Source organism: Erythrolamprus reginae, chromosome 2 (genome assembly GCF_031021105.1).
Source record: "Erythrolamprus reginae isolate rEryReg1 chromosome 2, rEryReg1.hap1, whole genome shotgun sequence".
In the NCBI taxonomy this organism is placed as follows: Eukaryota; Metazoa; Chordata; class Lepidosauria; order Squamata; family Dipsadidae; genus Erythrolamprus; species Erythrolamprus reginae.
The window spans coordinates 6,102,314-6,124,888 of record NC_091951.1 but is presented as its reverse complement, the minus strand read 5'-3'; the positions used below and the strand labels follow the sequence as shown (position 1 = coordinate 6,124,888).

General features: G+C 40.2%; 1 protein-coding gene across 1 annotated transcript in view; it reads right to left on the bottom strand.

The window, feature by feature from the left end:
• Positions 1–9,209: 9,209 nt before the first annotated feature.
• LOC139163191 (vomeronasal type-2 receptor 26-like) overlaps positions 9,210–22,575 on the bottom strand; it is a 32,750-nt gene continuing 19,384 nt past the window's right edge. The window contains exon 7 of the mRNA XM_070744152.1: positions 9,210–10,114. Within this exon, the coding sequence (XP_070600253.1) occupies positions 9,210–10,114 (905 nt within the window). The remainder of the gene's footprint in view (positions 10,115–22,575) is intronic.

Sequence of the window (22,575 nt, the reverse complement as noted above, 5' to 3'; positions counted from 1 at the left end):
CTGGAGAAGGAGCAGAAGAGGGTGATAATTACAGTAAGACCTCCCTTTTCCTCTTGGGACACTGAAGTGCTTGAGGCAACCAATACCAAGGGGGGGGGGAAACATGTTATTGAAAAATCACAGATATACCCCAGGAGGCAGTTCTGTAGTAATTGTTATATTTCCTGTCAAGACATATTCATAAGGTAATGCTACAAAAAAAATAGTTCAACAGCCAGGGAATTAACTTCTGTTGTCCATCAAGTCCCAGATGACATCATTGAGGTCATGTTGGCTTCCCGTTGCCCTCCTACAGAGCATATTTATTTATTTATTTACTTACTTACTTACTTACTTACTTACTTACTTACTTACTTACTTACTTACTTACTTTATTTATTTATTTATTTATTTATTTATTTATTTATTTATTGTTAGAGTTGAAAGGAACCATGCGGTCATCAAGTCCAACCCCCTGCCTGAGCAGGAATCCTAAAGCACCCCAGTCAAATGGCAGTCCAATCTCCTCTTGAAAGTGTCCAGAGTTGGGGAGTTCACAACCTCCGCAGGCAGGTTGTTCCACTGGTTTATCGCTCTGACCATCAGGAAGTTCTTTCTTACTTCTAGGTTGAATCTCTCCTTGGTCAGCTTCTAGCCGTTGTTCCTCGTCCGGCCCTCTGGTGCCCTGAAGAATAAAGTGATCCCCTCCTCTCTGTGACATCCCCTCGTATACTTGTGGACTGCTATCATGTCCACTCTGGCCCTCCTTTTCTCTAGGCTATCCATGCCCAGTTCCCTCACTACTAGGCAACATGGTGGATCTTCCAGTCATGGAGTTCACGAGAGGGCTGCTCACCTGTTGATTTGTCCATCATCCAGTTTCTCCAATTCCTGCAACAGGGTCTTTCTAAAGGGCAATGATATCAGCCAGGTGCATATCTGAGCTTGCGGCTCTTTCTGTGCATGGGGATCTCTGTATATTTTATGATGATAGGATGGTTTTGCGGTTGGATTTATCCTTTACTCCCAAAGTAAACTCTCCTTTCCACAGGATGCAGGAGCTTGTCCTCCTGGATTTCATAATAATAATTAATAATAATAATTTATTGGATTTGTATGCAGCCCCTCTCCGTATACTCGGGGCGGCTAATAACAATGATAAAAACAGCATGTTACAATCCAATAATAAAACAACTAAAAACCCTTATTATAAAACCAAACATACAGACAAACATATCATGCATAACTTGTAATGGCCTAGGGGGAAGGAATATCTCAACTCCTCCATGCCTGGCGGTATAAATGAGTCTTGAGTAGTTTATGAAAGACAAGGAGGGTGGGGAAAATTCTAATCTCCAGGGGGAGCTGGTTCCAGAGGGCCGGGGCTGCCACAGAGAAGGCTCTTCCCCTGGGGCCCGCCAAACGACATTGTTTAGTCGACAGGACCTGGAGAAGGCCGACTCTGTGCCCACCCCACTAATGCCCAGGAGACTCTATGGCACATGCTTGATATTTGCCGTGCCTTGGACATATACATTAGGTGCACTACAACCATCCACAGATCAGAGTCTATGTTTGTTTATTTCCAGGGTTCTGTGGCCAGACGCAAGGCATCCTCTGCTACAGTGGGACGCTGGAGCTGGGTGGCCATTTCCTTTGCCTTTGAACAACTGTCTCAGCTTTGTCCAGATCCCCTGAATGCTTGCTCTACTCGTAGCACCACCACTATGGCCGCTTGGTCGGCATGTGCCTCGATTGCAGAGATTTGCCAGTCGGGGACTTTGATGTCTCCCCTCCAATTTGCCTCTGATGAGGCATCATCGTTTGGCGGGCCCCAGGGGAAGAGCCTTCTCTATGGCGGCCCCAGCCCTCTGGAACCAACTCCCCCCGGAGATTAGAACTGCCCCCATCCTCCCTGTCTCTCGTAAACTACTCAGGACTCATTTATACCGCCAGGCATGGGGGAGTTGAGATAGCTCTTCCCCCTAGGCCATTACAAGTTATGCATGGTATGTTTGTGTGTATGTTTGGTTTTATAATAGGGGTTTTTAGTTGTTTTTTTATTATTGGATTGTACATGTTGTGTTTATTATTGTTAGCTGCCCCAAGTCTGCGGAGAGGGGCGGCATACAAATCCAATAAATTATTATTATTATTATTATTATTATTATTATTATTATTATTATCATCATCATCATCATCATCATCATCATCATCATCATCATTTGGTCAGAGGGTGCTTCATCAGGTGGGGAGAGGCTTGGACTTGCCCAGCCATCAATAGGTACCCTCCCTAGGGACAGTGGGCTTTGGTATCTCCCATCCTTGGAGGTTAGCTCCACCTACTATGGAGAAGGGGCATTGGACCTACCTGATATGCCCTTTCTCATAGGGTGGAGCTAGCCTCCAAGTCCCTTCCTTATATTGTAATTTTTTTCCTGGTTGGCTGTTCTCGCTCTTCTTTGCTTCCTTTAATTTGTTATTTGAGTGGTGTACAATGAGTCTGTCTTGTCCTTCATGAAAAAGAGAGGGATCTAAGCATGGGGCCAAATTTATAGTTTTTCAGACTCAGACCTGATTGGCTTAAGTCTGTGTCTTCCCATCCTTGGAGGCGAGCTCCACCCTCCGAGATACAGGGTGACAATTGTGTGGCTTTGCAATATTTTATGTAGTCATTATCAGAAGTTTCTTTCTTCAGAACAATTTCATTTTATTTTAGTCAATCTAAAAAACAAACATTTGGCAGATATTTTGGAATGAATTTTATTTTTCTGCTAGTCTCTGCCTCAATCCAAATGTGTGGACAAATAATAATAATAATAATAATAATAATAATAATAATAATAATAATAATACTTGGGCCATACCTGCCATTAGGTGCACAGCTGGCATAGTGAACTGGACTCAAGCAAAGCTGGACAACTTGGACAGGAAAACCAGAAAATTAATGACAATCCATCATGCACTATACCCTCACAGTGATGATGACAGGCTATATTTACCAAGGAAAATATGTGGTAGAGGACTTTTGCAAGTGAGGCAGACAGTGGAAGAACAGAAGCATGCATTAGCTGACTATGTGAAGGAGAGCAAAGAGCCAGAATTGATAGAGATCAACAATAGGAAGCTTCTCAAGGAGAAGCAAACTAAGGACCAGTACAGAAAAACTGTAACTCAATGTCGTATGGACAGCTGGTGGAACAAAGTATTGCATGGTCAGTTCTTGGAGAAGATTGAAGGCAAAATGGATAAAGAAAAGACTTGGTCATGGCTTACAAGTGGAATACTCAAAAAGCAGACAGAGGGACTAATACTGGCTGCACAAGAACAGGCCATGTTATCAAAGCCAGAAATGAAAAATCAACAGATGATCCGAAGTGCAGACTCTGAAAAGAAACAGATGAAACAATTGATCACATACTCAGCTGCTGCAAAAAGTTCACACAGACTGACTACAAGCATAGACACGATGCTGTGGCACAGATGATCCAGTGGAACTTGTGCCAGAACTACCATCTACCAGTGGCGAAGAATTGGTGGGATCATAAGCCTGAAAAAGTGGTCAAAAAGGAGCAAGCAAAACTACTGTGGAACTTCCAACTTCAGACTGACCGAATTCTGAAGCATAACACACCAGACATTGTGATCATGGAGAAAAAGAAAGTATGGATCATCGACATCGCAATCCCAGGAGACAGCAGAATTGAGGAGAAGCAGCTAGAGAAATTAGTGAAATACGAAGATCTAAAAATCGAGCTGCAATGACTCTGGCATAAGCCAGTGAAAGTGGTACCAGTGGGCACAGTGCCAAAGGATCTCAGTGGACATTTGAAAACCATCAGAATTGACAAAATCTCCATCTGTCAATTGCAAAAGGCCGCTTTACTGGGATCGGCAAACATAATTTGCTACTACATCACACAGTCCTAGGTGCTTGGGAAGTGCCCAACTGGTGATAAAATATGAAATCCAGCATAGTGATCTCATTTGCTGTGTTGTATTGACAATGATGATGAAGAAGAAGAAGAAGAAGAAGAAGAAGAAGAAGAAGAAGAAGAAGAAGAAGAAGAAGAAGAAGAAGAAATAAAATAAACCTAGACTACCTGGATCTGGTTGCCATAACTGAGACATGGTTTAAGGATTCTAATGAATGGGAAATATCCATACCAGGATATACACTGTATAGGAAGGATAGAATAGAGAGAAGGGGAGGTGGAGTAGCCATTTATGTTAAAGAAAGTCTAAAAACAATACTAATTCAAAATACATGTAAAGATCTGGAGACCCTCTGGATTTGCATGCAAAATAAAGATGGTTCTGTCATTAGAATTGGGGTGATCTATAGGCCTCCAGGGCAATCTGAGGAACATGACAACAAGATGGTGGATGAGATTACCCTAATGGCAGTAAAGGGAGATATTGTGGTTATGGGTGATTTCAACATGCCTGATGTTGACTGGAATATCCCCAGTGCCCTTACATGCAAAAGTAAGAATATAGTAGAGGCCTTTACAGGAGCAGCTCTGGCACAGCTAGTTAAGACACCAACTAGAGGGGAGAATATTCTAGATTTAGTTTTTACAAATGGGAATTGGGTTTCAGAGGTCAAGGTGGGAGAAAATTTAGGTTGCAGTGACCATCTATGTTTGATGTAAAAACTGATTGTGAGCAATCCTATACTGCAACCAAAGTATTGGATTTCAGAAAAACAAATTTTAATGCAATGGGGGAATATTTAAATAATGAATTAAAGGGGAGAGATAAAATGGCAGGAGCGAGCACCCAGTGGACTGTATTAAAAAAGGCCATCTTAAAAGCCACAAGACTTTATGTAAAGCAAGTAACTAAAGGTAAAAGAAAGAAGAAACCGCTATGGTTTAGCAATGATGTAAGGGCTATAGTCAATGAAAAAAAGGCTGCCTATAGGAGGTATAAAGAGTCTGGAAGTATAGCTGATAGAGAGGTGTATAAAATGAGACAGAAGGAGGCGAAACAGATAATATATGCTGCTAAAGCCTCAAAAGAGGAAGAAATAGCAAAATCTGTAAAGAAGGGGGATAAAACCTTCTTCAGATATATTAGTGATAGGAAGAAGAAAAACTGCAGCATCACAAAGCTTAGTACCAGGAATAATACATGCATTGATGGGAATAAGGAGATCGCTGACCATTTCAATAGCTACTTCTGTTCAGTTTTCTCAAAAGACACCTTACAAAATAATACTATAGAGGGATATAGCATTGCTTCCAGCTGTACGGATTCAGCTCCAGTGATCTTAGAAGCCGATGTCTTAGAAGAACTTGAAAGATTAAAGATAAATAAGGCAATGGGTCCAGATGGCATCCACCCCAGAGTTCTTAAAGAACTCAGATCTGTCATTACTACCCCCCTGACTGATTTGTTTAACCAATCCCTGTTAATAGGAGATGTTCCTGAGGATTGGAGAATGGCCAGTGTTGTGCCTATCCACAAGAAGGGCAGTAGAGAAGAAGCTGGTAACTACAGGCCAGTTAGCTTGACATCAGTTGTAGTTAAAATGATGAAGACTCTACTCAAAAAGAGGATAAATCAGCATCTAAAAAACAATAACTTATTGGACCCAAATCAGCATGGCTTTACTGAAGGCAAATCGTGTCAGACTAATCTCATTGAGTTCTTTGACTATGTCACAAAGGTGTTGGATCAAGGTGGTGCTGTGGATATTGCCTATCTGGACTTCAGCAAAGCCTTTGATACGGTTCCACATAAAGAGCTGATAGATAAATTAGTGAAGATTGGACTTAATCCCTGGATAGTTCAGTGGATTTCAAGCTGGCTGAAGCATAGACATCAGAGAGTTATTGTTAATGGCGAGTATTCTGAGCAGAGATAGGTTACAAGCGATGTGCCACAAGGGTCTGTTCTGGGTCCTATTCTTTTTAATATGTTTGTGAGTGACATAGGGGAAGGTTTGGTAGGGAAGGTTTGGCTATTTGCCGATGACTCTAAAGTGTGCAATAGGGTTGATATTCCTGGAGGGGTCTGTAATATGGTAAATGATTTAGCGTTACTAGATAAATGGTCAAAGCAATGGAAACTGCAGTTTAATGTTTCCAAATGTAAAATAATGCACTTGGGGAAAAGGAATCCTCAATCTGAGTATTGCATTGGCAGTTCTGTGTTAGCAAAAACTTCAGAAGAGAAGGATTTAGGGGTAGTGATTTCTGACAGTCTCAAAATGGGTGAGCAATGTGGTCGGGCGGTAGGAAAGGCAAGTAGGATGCTTGGCTGCATAGCTAGAGGTATAACAAGCAGGAAGAGGGAGATTGTGATCCCCTTATATAGAGCGCTGGTGAGACCACATTTGGAGTACTGTGTTCAGTTCTGGAGACCTCACCTACAAAAAGATATTGACAAAATTGAACGGGTCCAAAGACGGGCTACAATAATGGTGGAAGGTCTTAAGTATAAAACGTATCAGGAAAGACTTAATGAACTCAATCTGTATAGTCTGGAAGACAGAAGGAAAAGGGGGAACATGATCGAAACATTTAAATATGTTAAAGGGTTAAATAGGGTTCAGGAGGGAAGTGTTTTTAACAGGAAAGTGAACACAAGAACAAGGGGACACAATCTGAAGTTAGTTGGGGGAAAGATCAAAGGCAACATGAGAAAATATTATTTTACTGAAAGAGTAGTAGATCCTTGGAACAAACTTCCAGCAGACGTGGTTGGTAAATCCACAGTAACCGAATTTAAACATGCCTGGGATAAACATATATCCATTGTAAGATAAAATACAGGAAATAGTATAAGGGCAGACTAGATGGACCATGAGGTCTTTTTCTGCTGTCAGTCTTCTTCTTCTACCAAACGGCTAGAAATTCACAGAAAATTTCACACCTGCTGTATATGGATGACCTGGAGTTGTACAGAAAATCAGAAACTGAGATACAGTCACTAACCAACACTGTGCGAATCTTCAGCAATGACATCAGCCTGGATAAGTGTGTCATAGTGGCATTGAAAAAGGGGGAAATCACTGAAAGTGAGGGCATTGAAATGCCAAATGGTCAAACCATTGTGCCACCAGCCAGAAACCTACCAATATCTGGGCACCTTGCAACTGGATAATATCAAGGATGGTCATATGAAAAATGTGATCAGCAAAGAGTACATCCAGAGGACCAGAAAAATTTTGAAGAGCAAACTGAATGGTGGCAACACTATCAAGGCTATAAATACTTGGGCCATACCTGTCATTAGATACACAGCTGGCATAGTGAACTGGACTCAAACAGAGCTGGACAACTTGGGCAGGAAAACCAGAAAATTAATGATCCATCATGCACTACACCCCCACAGTGATGTTGACAGGCTGTATTTACCAAGGAAAATAGGCGGCAGAGGACTTTTGCAAGTGAAGCAGACAGTGGAAGAAGAGAAGCATGCATTAGCTGGCTATGTGAAGGAGAGCAAAGAGTCAGCGTTGATGGAGGTCAACAATAGGAAGAGTAAACTAAATGGTGGCAACTGCAAAAAATCTATATGGGTTTCAGTTTGTAGGGATAATCCACTCAATTTTTAAATCGTCATCCAAGTGCATTTCTAACTCTAGTAAATCCATTTCAGTTGTCTCCTAAAGTATTTGACTGCATTCACTAGTAATTTCTGGTTTAAGAAAAGTTTTTAAAAGTTCAAGCCTTTTACTGGCCCACAGGACACATGATTCCTTTAAAGTGGTCATCTTGTGTTCTGGTAATCAGCGTTCAAGGTTTGTATTTCAATTGATTAAAAAACAAGACAGATTTCTCCCACACCAGAGATTCTTTGTAATTAACTTCATAGTCTTTAAATCAATTTTAAAAAGCATTTATAAAGTTTTCCGAAAACAACTCTAAATCACTTCTTTGCTGTATATTACAAAATATGAAAAAAATAAAAACTTTACAAAGTTGGAAAGATGTGATTTTCTTTCTTTTTAAGTGCACTGAAGAGGCTCTCACCCACTGGCTACTAAATTTGTTTCAAACATTTGTCTGTTTATTTACTTATTCAGTCAGTCAGTTCTATATGATGATAAAATCTCATTTCTTATCTTGTCCTTCCCTACTTCCATGACAATTTCAATTATTAATTAATTAATTTTACACTTTGATGATTATCTTAAGTCTTACATTCTTTGTATGTTTATTTCTATTGATTTTAAATAACCTTAATTGTCAAAACAAACATGTAAACTCATAATAACTACAATAAATATTATTTATTATTATTTATTATTTATTAGATTTGTATGCTGCGCCTCTACGAAGACTCGGGGCGGCTCACAACAGTAATAAAAACAGTATAACAATGGGACAAATCTAATAATAAAAATATATAAAACCCCCAATAATTAAAAACCATACAGCACATACACACCAAACATGAAATATAAAAAGCCTGGGGGAGATGTCTTAGTTCCCCCATGCCTTGCTATATAGGTGGGTCTTGAGTAACTTGCGGAAGACAAGGAGGGTGGGGGCCGTTCTAATCTCCAGGGGGAGTTGGTTCCAGAGGGCTGGGGCTGCCACAGAGAAGGCTCTTCCCCTGGGGCCTGCCAAATGACATTGTTTGGTCGACGGGACCCAGAGAAGGCCAACTCTGTGGGACCATATTGGCTGCTGGGATTCGTGCGGTAGAAGGTGGTTCCGGAGGTATTCTGGTCCAATGCCATGTAGGGCTTTAAAGGTCATTACCAACACCTTGAATTGTGACCGGAAACTGATCGGCAGCCAGTGCAGGCCACGGAGTGTTGTAGAAACGTGGGCGAATCTAGGAAGCCCCACAATAGCTCTCACGGCCGCATTCTGCACAATCTGAAGTTTCCGAACACTTTTCTAAGGTAGAGAGTGTTGCAGTAATCGAACCTCGAGGTGATGAGGGCATGAGCGACTGTGAGCAATGACTCCCTGTCCAAATAGGGCCGCAACTGGTGCACCAGGCGAGAGATGGTGTTCCAATGTTAGCTGTGGATCGAGGAGGATGCCCAGGTTGTGAACCCTCTCTGAGGGGGTCAATAATTCCCCCCCCCAGGGTAATGGATGGACAGATGGAATTGTCCTTGGGAGGCAAAACCCACAGCCACTCCATCTTGTCTGGATTGAGTTTGAGCTTGTTGACAGCAATCCAGACCCCAACAGTCTCTAGGCACCGGCACATCACTTCCACCGTTCCATTTGTTCGGAGCCTGAGAAACTACTTCATGATCAGATACCGACTTTTATCATTAAATGTTCCTTAGTATTTAGATCTGGTCTCAGGATGATAATGTAGCATTTGGGGAAGAAGATGCAACCCAGCAGGCCAGCACCAGAAGCCAAGATGGAGAAAACTTGCACAGCCACCATGTATTTCCCTTTGGTGCTCAAGTAGGTGGGTAGGAAGGAGATCCAGACGCTGCAGAAGACCAGCATGCTGAAGGTGATCAGTTTGGCTTCATTGAAGGCTCCAGGTAGGTTCCTGGCCAGGAAAGCCACTGTGAAGCAAATGGCAGCAAGGAAACCCATGTAACTGAGAACAACATAAAACATAGTGGCAGAGCCTTCATTGCATCGCAGAATGATCTCTCCAGGCTGGGAGTGTAAGTCAGAGTCAGGAAATGGGGGAGAAACTCCCAGCCAGATTGCACAAATTACCATTTTTCCAGCAGAACCAGAAAGGATGATGGAGTTGGCCAAGCTCTTCCCCAACCATCTTCTCACCCTGTTCCCAGGTTTTGTGGCCAGGAAAGCCAGCACAACCATGATTGTTTTGGCTAACACACAAGACACAGCTGCTGAGAAGATGATGCTGAACACTGTTTGTCGGAGAAGACAGGTGGCTTTCCTTGGTCGGCCAATGAAGAAAAAGGAGGACAAGAAGCAGAGCAAGAGGGAAATGAGGAGGATGTAGGACAGATCACGGTTGTTAGCTTTGACAATGGGAGTTTCTAAGTATTTAAGGAATATGACTAAAACTATGTTTGTGGTTAGAAACAAGAGTACAGCAAAGGAAACCAGGATGATGCCCAGATGTTCTTCATAGGACAGGAAGGTTATTTTCTTGGGGATACATTGGATTCTGTCATCAGTAGGATATTTATCATTTGGGCACTTGGTGCATTTTTCAGTATCTGAGAAAAAGTAAGTAATATTGCTTTTATAGTACAGTGTTCCCTCAATTTTCGCGGGGGATGCGTTCCGAGACCACCCATGAAAGTTGAATTTCTGTGAAGTAGAGATGTGGAAGTAAATAAACTATTTTTGGCTATGAACAGTATCACAAGCCTTAACTTAACACTTTAAACCCCTAAATTACAATTTCCCATTCCCTTAGCAACCATTTATATTTTTACTCACCATATTTATTTATTAAAGTTTATTAAAAAAAATATTTATTAAAGGCAGACAAAAGTTTGGTGATGACATATGACGTCATTGGGCGAGAAAAACCATGGTATAGGGGAAAAACCTGTGAAGTATTTTTTAATTAATATTTTTGAAAAACCGTGGTATAGACTTTTCACGAAGTTTGAACCCGCGAAAATCGAGGGAACATTGTAATTGGTAAATTGAAATATAGATATAGTGATAAAAAGATAAAATATTTTTCTGGTTGCTCATCTTAAACAAGTAGAAAGATTACCTCCAGTTTTTTAAAAGACACAATATATACGACTACCTTATGGTAATCATTTTATTTATTTGTTTGTTTGTTTGTTTATTTGTTTGTTTGTTTGTTTATTGGATTTGTATGCCTCCCCTCTCCAGAGACTCGGGGTGGCTAACAGCAACAATAAAGCAGTGTACAATAGTAGTCTGATGTTAGAAATAATTAAAAGCCCATTAATATTTTTTTAAAAAATCCCAATGCCTGGAAGAACTAGACAATGTCATCTGGTGGGGCCTAGGGGAAGCGCCTTGTGAGTGGAGGGCCAGGATCTCTGGAATCAGCTCCCCCCAGAGATTCACACTTCCCCCATCCTTCTTGCCTTCTGCAAGGGTTTGAAAATTCATTTGTGCTGTCAGGCTTGGGGCCATTAGTTTCCAGCCCCCTGTCTGATGTATGATATTTGCCTGTTTGAATGGGGATGATTGATTTTTAAACATGGGTTTTAGATTTTAAATTTAATAATAATAATTAATTTAATAATAAATTATTAGATTTGTATGCCGCCCCTCTCCGCAGACTCTCTTCTTTGTATTGTTTTTTATATGTTGTAAGCCATCCTGAGTCCTCAGAGAGGGGTTGCATATAAATCCAATAAACAAATAAATAATAAACATCCTCCAGAAGTTTAGGAGGATGGGGGGGGCTGTTGAGTTTCAATGGGAAGAGTTTTCAATAGGACAGTAGCTGAAATAATAATAATAATAATAATAATAATAATAATAATAATAATAATAATTGTTAGTACAAGGTACATGGTTGTTAGGGGTTGCCATTGTAAACTGCATATTGTACACTTGTACTAAACTTGTACTTAAAGAGTTAATGTGCACTCAAAGAGTTAACTTGTACTTGAAGAGTTAATATTCAAGGCTGTTTCATAACTTCCTCGTTGAAGCTATAAAAGCTCATTATTCTGCTCAGTCACTTCCTTTACTTTTGCCTGAGAAGGGGGAGTTGTGTTTAAGCTTCATGCTTGTATAAGCTTCATGCTTATTATCTATATTGTATTTTGCTTTGTGCTTCTATCTTGTGATTGCTCAGTGCTTATTATTCTGTATTTGCTTCATGCTTATTCTGGATTGTTTATATTTTGTTTATATGTAAATAATACTTATTCAACTACGTCTGTGTTTTGGCTTCATCACACATCCACGCTCTGTTAAAATTCTCTGCTCGGTGTTGTCGAAGGTTTCATAGCCTAGCTAACCAAGACAAGCCAACAACAACAACAACAACAACAATAATTTCTTAGATTTGTATGCCACCCCAAAAGGCAACCTTTTGAGGATCCACATGGTGGCGATGTTTTAGGGAACAGACCAACATATATTTTATGATTTAGGTATGACTTTGCTGTCTTCAAAAGAGTGGCCTTTATCATCGAAATACAGATGGATTACTGAATCTCGTCCTGTTCTCCTATGTTGTGCCATGCATTTGTGAAGTGATTGTTTTGTTTCTGCAAAGTAGAGGTCTGCCCATGTCTCACTGCTTTCTACTGCACATATACCACATTGCTCATTTTGTACCTGGGTGTTTTATCTTTGGAGCAGACGAGCTTCTTGGGAACCCTGAAGCCTCCAACATGTCCTCTTATGGGTTTAAGATTTATTTATTATTTATTTATTTATTGGACTTTTATGCCACCCCTCTCCGAGGACTCAGGGTGTCTTACAACATATAACGGAACAATATGTAATGTCCTAAATCCAATTAATTTAAATTTATAATCTAAAAAACCAAGAAAACCATACAACACTGACTCTTCTTCTATAGTGTATTTTGGTGTTTAAGGTGTCGATTTTGCGCATGCGTCAACTAGTTAGATAGACGCATCTACAGAGAGCTCCCTAATGTGAATTAGGAAAAGTGAAAGTTAACCTCTGACAACCCTCTCTAGCTTGGTGGAAAGTGAATTGAGAGGAAGTGGATTGAACGGAGCTTTTGAAAACTTTATAAAAAAGAGACAAAAGAAGGTGCAAGCTGCAGTTTTAAACGTGAGTAGGGGGAAAAGTGAGAACAAAGAAAAGATGGCGTCTACTACGGAGCTGGAGGGAAAAATGGATTCATTGTTAACGGCATTTGCCAATATGGGACAGTTGCTCCAAGATATGAAAAAGGAGATATCTGCCGTGGGAGCTGTGGTTGCTGATTTAAAAGAGCAGTCAAAAACACAAGATCAAAGAATTGTGAAACTGGAGGAGGGAAAGAGTCGTCAGGAATTACGTATAATTATCTTGGAGGACAGACAGAGAAGACCTAATCTCCGCCTGAGGGGATTTAAAAAAGATTTTGCGGAGGGTAAACATCTTATCCAAGCAATTTACCAATGGTTCAGTGAAAATAACATCAAAAGTGATCTAGGTGAATTTGAAAGAGCACACTGGGCATTTGGATCTCGGAATCAAGGAGATCAAAGAGATGTTATTGTAAGATTTAATTCGGAAAGGAGGGCAGCAGAAATCTTCAGAGAACTAAAGCAGATTTCAAACTTACGTTATAAAGCCACTCCAATACGCATTCTAAAAGACTTGTCTGCAGAAACTCTCAGGATGAGAAATCAGATGAAAGATGTCACCTCCCAATTATACGAAAATGGAATCCGTTTCTCATGGCGTTATCCTGCCACAGTAATTGTTTTTAAAGACTCCAAAGTTTTCCAGGCGAGATCTCTGGAGGAGGGGGAAAAACTGCTTCAACAGCTGGGGATTGATTCGAAGGCAACTTCCCAGGCATCAACATCAAAGGGCAAGCCAGAAGTAGGAGACGGGGACGGGAGACACGGAAGAGGAGAAAATGATTTGTTTATGCTCCAACCAACTCGTGCAGCAGAACAAAGCAAAGAGGAAAAAATTGCAGCTCTGCAAAAGGAACTTGAATTACTTCAGGAGAAGGAAAAAAGAGAAGAATCGAGAATCACGCACCAGAAGAAAAAATAAATAACTGAACTGAGCTGATCTGCCATTATGGTATTATTGTTCTCAACCAATTAACTTCTTTATGTATTTTATGCTAACCAACAAGGGGAAAAGAGGGAAGGAGGGGGGATCTTTCTTTATTGTTTTAAAAGGGGAGATGGGGGAGGTCTCTAGTGGAACGCAAATTCAGGAGTGCCTCTTGGATAACGAAAGTTTTTTTTGTTGCCTCCCCTTAGGGGGGGGGGAGGGAAGAGGCACTAGGGTGGGGATTCATGATAATCAACAAGCATTTTTCCAGCAGGCTCTGTTTTGCAGAAGGGGGAAATATATTTAAAATCATGTAAATGGGTGAAACAGTGTTATTATCGTTAAACGTAAATGGTCTCTCATCACAGAAAAAACGTTATAGAATCATGAAGCTGGCTAGGGACAGTAAAGCTGATATTTTATTTTTATCAGAAACTCATAAAGGAAGGGGAAAATTAGATAAATTAGTTACAAATGATGAGTGGCAAAGGGCTTACGAGTCGAGAGGGACGGCAAAATCAAGAGGAGTTGCCATCTTGATTAATCAAAGAATATCATTTCAATTAATTAATATTAAAAGAGACAAAGACGGTAGAATGCTATTTATCAAGGGGAAAATAAATAATAAGTTAGTAACTTTAGCAGTAATTTATGCTCCCAATGTAAATGCAAAACAATTCATAATGAATGTAAAGCGTAAATTAGATAATTTTGCAGAAGGCACAGTGATTTTAGCAGGCGATTTCAACCTGGAATTAACAGCAGGGAGGGGAGAAAAGAAAAAGTTACATTTAAATAAAATTAATATGATGGACCTACATGTAAATATAGTAAACAGGGATACATTTTACTCAGCAAGACATAATAAATTTAGTTGCATTGATTATATATTAATTAATAAAACAGCTGAGGTACAACTTAAGAAAGTAGAAGTTAAAAGCATTTGGTTATCAGACCATGCCCCACTGTTGGCAGTGATTGAGATAGACGTTGGTAGGCAACAAAGGATTTGGAGATATAACCCTGTGGTTTCAGCTAGTGAGAAAAATAGACTTAAATTACAAAAGGAACTGAGTGAATTTTTTAGTATTAACGCAACAGGCGAAGTTAAGCAAACAATAGTTTGGGATACACATAAGGCTGTCATGAGGGGTAAGTGTATTAGCACTGAAGCTTTTATTAGGAAATCCTGGGAAGTTGAAAGACAAAGCCTATTAAAAGAAATAGATTTAATTCAAGAAACTTTAAAAATTACAAGAAATAGAGCTTGGAACACATTACTATTATTTAAGAAAAAGAAATTACAATCACTTGATGAAGAAAGATGGAATAAAATGAAGATGATTGTAAAACAGAGAATCAGAGGATGGGGGAACAAATCAATGAAACAAATGGCACATTATTTGAAAAAAAGAAAAGAGAAATCCCATATTTATTTATTTATTTTATTGATTATTTAGATTTGTATGCCGCCCCTCTCCGAGGACTCGGGGCGGCTCACAGCAGAGAAAAACAAATCATAAATAATCTGAATACATTTAAAACATTTAAGATTTAAAAAGAAAACCCCATATAGTACATACACACTCACAAGCATACCATACACAATTTAAACATGCCCAGGGGGAGATGTCTTAGTTCCCCCATGCCTGACGGCAAAGGTGGGTTTTAAGGAGTTTACGGAAGGCAGGTAGAGTAGGGGCAGTTCTAATCTCCGGGGGGAGTTGGTTCCAGAGAGCCGGTGCCGCCACAGAGAAGGCTCTTCCCCTGGAGCCCGCCAACCGACACTGTTTAGTTGACCGGACCCGGAGAAGGCCCACTCTGTGGGACCTAATCGGTCGCTGGGATTCGTGCGGCAGGAGGCGGTCTCGGAGGTATTCTGGTCCGATGCCATGAAGGGCTTTAAAGGTCATAACCAACACTTTGAATTGTGACCAGAAATTGATCGGCAGCCAATGCAGACTGCGGAGTGATGGTGAAACATGGGCATACCTAGGTAAGCCCATGACTGCTCTGGCAGCTGCATTCTGCACGATCTGAAGTTTTCGAACACTTTTCAGAGGTAGCCCCATGTAGAGAGCATTACAGTAGTCGAACCTCGAGGTGATGAGGGCATGAGTGACTGTGAGCAATGAGTCCCGGTCCAGATAGGGCCGCAACTGGTGCACCAGGCGAACCTGGGCAAACGCCCCCCTTGCCACAGCTGAGAGATGGTTTTCTAATGTAAGCTGTGGATCGAGGAGGATGCCCAAGTTGCGGACCCTCTCTGAGGGGGGCAATGATTCCCCCCCCCAGGGTGATGGACGGACAAATGGGATTGTCCTTGGGAGGCAGAACCCTCAGCCACTCCGTCTTATCCGGGTTGAGTTTGAGTCTGTTGACACCCATCCAGGCCCCAACAGCCTCCAGGCACCGGCACATCACTTCCACCGCTTCGTTGACTGGGCATGGGGTGGAGATGTAAAGCTGGGTATCATCAGCATATTGATGATACCTCACCCCATGTCCTTGGATGATCTCACCCAGCGGTTTCATGTAGATGTTTTTTTTTTTTTAAATAAATTTTTTATTGATTTTATAGGTTTACAAAAAACGAACATATAACAGTGCACAGTGCATGTGCCCATCACCAAACAACACACACACCCCGTCACCCCCACCACCCCTATAGGAGGATTCAAAGACTTTTGAGTTATTTGTCTATCTATTGATCCTTGGCTCTATCTTGAAAGCTTTTTTTTTTACTAAAAGAGTGATTGTAGTTTATTTTTCGTATTTACATCACAGATTCTACTTAGCATATAATCTTTTACCTTGTTCCATCGCACCATCAGCTTCTCTAGTTTATTCTCATCAAAATTATTTAATCTTATTTCCATAATTTCAAAATGTATGTAATCCACCATGTACCAATACCAATTCTGTAGTGTCCATTTTGTAGAGTCTTTCCATCCTAATACTATCACCGCTTGAGCACTTTCCAATGCTACAGTTTTAATTTCTTTAGATTCTCCTAGTTCCCTATATTTAATTAAGATTGCTGTTTCTTTTGCAATTATCCAATTAATGTTTAACATTTTGTTAATTTCATTCTGGACTACCTTCCAGAATTTCTGTATTTCTATACATTCCCAGATCATGTGCATAAAGATTCCTTTTTTCTGGCATCCATGCCAGCATTTACCTTTCTCTTTCCCCTGGAAGTATGCAAGTTGTGCAGGTGTATAATACCACTTATGTAAGATTTTTCTTCTCATCTCTTTAACTCTCGTGTTTTTAATCTTATATATGTTTACTATTATTTCTTCCATTTCTCTTTCGTCTATTTGTAAGTCATCCTGCCAACATCTTGTTAAACTTTTAACTACCTCTTCTTGCCTCTGCAATAGCATTCTATATATGTTACTGGCTTGTCCTTTACTTTCATTTATCTTTACCCTTATTATTTTTTCCAAATTATTTTCTTCTCGTAAGAAGGCTTCTTTATTCTCACTTTTATTTAAACATGTACATATTGCATTAATCTGCAACCATTGCTGTTTACCGATCAACCATTCCAATCTAGTTCTACTAACTCTTCCATCTTTCTCATATAGCTGTTCCATTCTCATTACCCCTTTACTATTTAATATTTTAATGATTCTAATTAAATTAGCCTCATCCCCTATATTCAGTGCATGCAACGTTGATAGCTTGGATAACTTTATTCCACTTGTTCTCTGCCATTTAAGCCATATTTCTAAACATGCTTTAAAAGAATCACTTAGGGTACTAATTTCAATTCTATTCCAACTTTTAAATAATAATTCTTTATTATTTATATTATTAATTTCTCTTTCTAATTCTACCCATTTCTTTTCCCCCCATAACTGTAGCTCGATTAACCTTTCAATTTGAAATGCATTTCTATATAATACTAGAGATGGGCTTCCCCAACCTCCTTCTTTTTCTTGTGCATACTGCCAATGCTTCCTTATTCTAGATTTTTTCTCTCCTTCAATCCAAAAGTTTAGTCTATTATCCCATTCTCTTAATTTTGCCTCAGAAAAACTGCCCGGTAAAACTTGAAACAAATACATCATCTTTGGTATTATCATCATCTTAAGGGCCCTTATCTTAGCCATTCTTCCTAAATTTTTTCCCTTCCAATTTTTGATCTGCTTCTGGATTTTTTTCCATATTAAGTTATAATTGGCCGTTGTTATTTTAGATGGATTTTTAAATAACCAAATTCCCAAATATTTCATTTTTTTACAACCTAATTTCAATCTTGAGATTTTTTGAATTTCAATTTGCTCTTTGGGGCCAGTATTTAAGCATATTATCTTTGATTTTTCTATATTAACCTTAAGCCCAGATTGATCTTTAAATTCTTGAAGTAATATCATTATTTTTTTCATCATTTCAATTGGGGTTTCAGACATTACTATAGCATCATCTGCAAATAAGTTTAATTTCAATTCAAGTTCCCCTATTTGATAGCCTCTCCATTCCTTATCATTTCTAATTTTATTTGCTAAGGTCTCGATTGCTAATGCAAATAGCATTGGGGATAATGGGCAACCCTGTTTAGTTCCATTTTGAATTTTAATCATTTCTGTTCTATTGCCATTTACTCTAATTTGAGCTACATTATCCTTATATATTGATTCTATAACTTTACAAAATTTATTTCCCATATTTAGATCTTTACATAGTTGAAATAGGTATTCATGATTAACTTTATCAAAGGCCTTATAAACATCTAATTTTAAAATGCTTAATTTCCTTTTGGTACTGGTAGCATGATGTAGAACATTAATCACGTTTCTTATTGGTTCAAAGATTTTCCTTCCTTTCACAAATCCATATTGATCTTCTCCAATTATTTTTGGTAATATATTCTCCACCCTATTTGCCAATATTTTCATAAATATCTTGTAGTCCTGATTTAACAAGCTAATAGGGCGATAGGAACTAGGATCCGTTAAATCACGATCTGGTTTTGGGACCATTATAATTTCTGACATTTTCCACGTCTGTGGAGTTTCAAAAGTTTCCATTACATTATTAAACAATTTCTCCATATACGGTAATAATTCATTCATATACACTTTATAATATTCAGCTGTAAAACCATCTGGACCAGGAGCTTTAGCAGGTTTCAATCCCTTAATAACTCTAGATATCTCCTCACTTGTAATTTTTGCATTTAACATTTGACTGTCCTCTTTCTTTAATTGCTTTTTAACCTCTGAAGTTTGTGAAACAACATACTCTTTTTTATATAATTCCCCATAAAAGTCTCTCATTATTTTTTCCATTTCTACAATATTACGTTTTATTAGACCATCCTTATCTTTTAAAGCAGAGATAAAAGATTTCTCTTTTCTTTTTTTTAAATAATGTACCATTTGCTTCATAGATTTCTTGTTCCAGCTTCTAATTCTATGTTTCATAATCATCTTCATTTTATTCCAATTTTCCTCATCAAGTAATTGCAATTGCTTTTTCTTAAATGATAGTAATAAATTCCATTCTCTGTTTCTTGTAATTTTTAAAGTTTCTTGGATTAATTCTATCTCTTTTAATAGATTATTCCTCTTAACATTCCAGGATTTCCTAAGGAAAGCTTCCGTACTAATGCAGTTACCTCTCATCACTGCTTTATGTGTATCCCAGACTATTGTTTCTTTAACCTCGCCTGTTGCATTAATACTAAAAAATCCATTGAGTTCCTTTTGTAATTTAGTTCTACTCTCCTCATTTGCAGAGACAATGGGGTTATACCTCCAAATTCTTTGTTTGTTACAAACCCCTATTTCTAACACAGCTAACATAGGAGCATGGTCTGATAGCCAGATGGCTTTCACTTCTGCTTTCTTCAACTTAACCTTATCTGTTTTATTAATTAACATGTAATCTATACAGCTAAATTTATTATGTCTTGCAGAATAGAAAGTATCTCTTTTAACCACATTTTGATGAAGGTCCATCATATTAATTTTATTTAAATGTAACTTTTTCTTATCCCCCTTCCCTGTTGTTAATTCCAAATTAAAATCACCTGCTAAAACCACTATACCTTCCGCAAAGTTATCTAATTTCCGTTTTACATTTATTATAAATTGTTTTGCATTTACGTTAGGGGCATAAATAACCGCTAGAGTTACTAGATTATTTCTTATTTTCCCCTTAATAAATAACATTCTACCATCCTTGTCTCTCTTAATATTGCTTAACTGAAAATCCACTCTTCTGTGGACCAAAATTGCTACCCCTCTTGATTTATTCGATCCATTCGACTGATAAACTCTTTCCCATTCTTTATTTGTTACTAATTTATTTGTTTTTTCCCTTCCCTTATGGGTCTCTGAAAAGAATAAAATATCTGCCTTACAGTCCTTAGCCAGCTTCATGATTCTACATCTCTTTTTCTGTGATGAAAGACCATTTACATTGAGAGATAGAAGGCCTAAATCACCCATTTACATAAACTAAATGCATTTCCTCTTTCAACAAAACAGAGCCTGCCGGAGAATTGTTTATTTTCCCAATGAATCCACACCCTGGTGCCCCTACCTGACCTCCCCGCAGGGGAAGGCAACGGAAAAAAAAACCTTCCATTACTGAGAGGCACTCTTAGATCTAGATGTTGAATAGCAGGGGGGAGAGGACCGACCCCTGAGGTACCCCACAAGGGAGCGACCTCGGAGCCGACCTCTGACCCCCCACTAACACCGACTGCGACCGGCCAGAGAGGTAGGAGGAGAACCACTGAAGAACAGTGCCTCCCACTCCCAACCCCTCCAGCCGGTGCAGAAGGATACCATGGTCGATGGTATCGAAAGCCGCTGAGAGGTCAAGAAGCACCAGGACAGAGGATAAACCCCTGTCCCGGGCCCGCCAGAGATCATCCATCAATGCGACCAAAGCGGTTTCCGTGCTGTAACCGAGCCTGAAGCCTGACTGCTGGGGACCTAGATAATCGGCTTCTTCCAAGGACCGCTGGAGCTGGAGTGCCACCACCTTCTCGACAACCTTCCCCATAAAGGGAAGGTTGGAGACTGGACGATAGTTATTAAGTACGGCTGGGTCCAGGGAGGGCTTCTTGAGGAGGGGGCGCACAAGGGCTTCTTTATAGAGAGTTGGAAAGACTCCCCTCCCCAAGGAAGCGTTGGTAATTTCCTGGGCCAAGCTCCGTGTCACCTCCCTGCTGGCCGATACCAACCAGGAGGGACACGGATCCAGTAAACAGGTGGCGGAATTCACAGCTCCAATGGCCTTGTCCACTTCATCAGGTGTCACCAGATCAAACTCTTCCCAGACAGGTGGACAAGTACATGCCCCAGTCAACTCGACTGACTCGTTGTCAGTCGACTCTGTATTACAATTGGAGTCGAGATCAGCCCGGATCTGAGCGACTTTATCAGCGAAAACATGTTAAAATCCTCGGCACTGCTCTGTAAGGGCTCCCCAGCTCCCCCCTGGTTAAGAAGGGAGCGGGTCACCCTAAACAGAGCGGCCGGGCGGGATTCCGCTGATGCAATCAAGGCAGCATGGTACGCGCATCTTGCCGCCTTGAGCGCCACTTTGTAAGTCTTAATAAAAGCTCTTACAAGTGTTCGATCGGATTCGGACCTACTCTTCCTCCATCGCTTCTCTAGATGTCTCTTTTGGCATTTCAACTCCCAGAGCTCCTCGTTGAACCATGGGGCTCTACGGGGTCTAGCGCCGCGGAGAGGTCGCAAAGGCGCAATCCGGTCAAGAGCCCCAGCCGCAGCCCTGTTCCAGGCCTCAGCAAGGGACTCTGCCGAACTGTGGACGAGTGCCTCTGGAATAACCCCAAGCACCGTCTGAAAGCCCTCTGGGTCCATCAGGCGTCTGGGGCGGAACATCTTCATTGGTTCCGCCTCCCTGCGGGGAAGGATTGGAGCCAGGAAGTCAAGCCGTAGTAGAAAATGGTCTGACCATGACAAAGGCAACGCTTCTAAGCCCCTTAGTCTCAGACCATTACTCAATTGCTCGGAAAGGAATACCATGTCAGGTGTGTGCCCTCCCTCGTGAGTCGGACCCTGTACTACTTGAGTCAGGTCCATGGCTGTCATGGTGGCCATGAACTCCTGTGCCAGCCCAGAGGTTTCGCCGAATGACGGCAGGTTGAAGTCCCCCAGGACAATGAGTCCGGGGAACTCCACCGCCAACCCGGCTACCTCCTCGAGTAGCACAGGCAGGGCTTTTGACACGCAGCTGGGAGGCAGGTACGTGAGAAATAAGCCCACCTGAACCCCTAAGTCCAACTTCAGCAAGAGAGACTCGCAACCCGCAATTTCCGGAGCAATGAGTCTACGCAGGCAAAGGCTCTCCCTGGCTATAATAGCCACTCCTCCCCCCCTTCCCTGGGGTCGAGGTTGATGCCATATCTGAAACCCAGCTGGGCAAATTTCAGAGAGAGAAACACCTCCCTCCGGGCCCAGCCAGGTTTCAGTAATACATATTTCTGCTTTAAAGGATAAGAAAGGTGTAATAAAACGTAGTAATGCAGAAATGGAAAAAATAATGAGTGACTTTTATGGGAATTTATATAAAAAAGAATATATTACATAACAAACCATAGAGGTTAATGAGAAATTAATGGAAGAAGATAGACAAATGTTAAATGCAAAAATAACAAATGATGAGATATCTAGAGTTATTAAAGAGTTGAAACCTGCTAAAGCTCCAGGTCCAGATGGTTTTACTGCTGAATATTACAAGACTTATATGAATGAATTATTACCGCATTTAGAAAAATTGTTTAACAATGTAATTGAGACTTTTGAAACTCCACAGATGTGGAAAATTTCAGAAATTATAACTATCCCAAAGCCGGATTGTGATCTAACAGACCCAAGTTCTTATCGCCCTATCAGCTTACTTAATCAGGATTATAAAATATTTATGAAAATATTGGCAAACAGGGTAGAGAATATCTTACCAAAGGTAATTGGAGAAGACC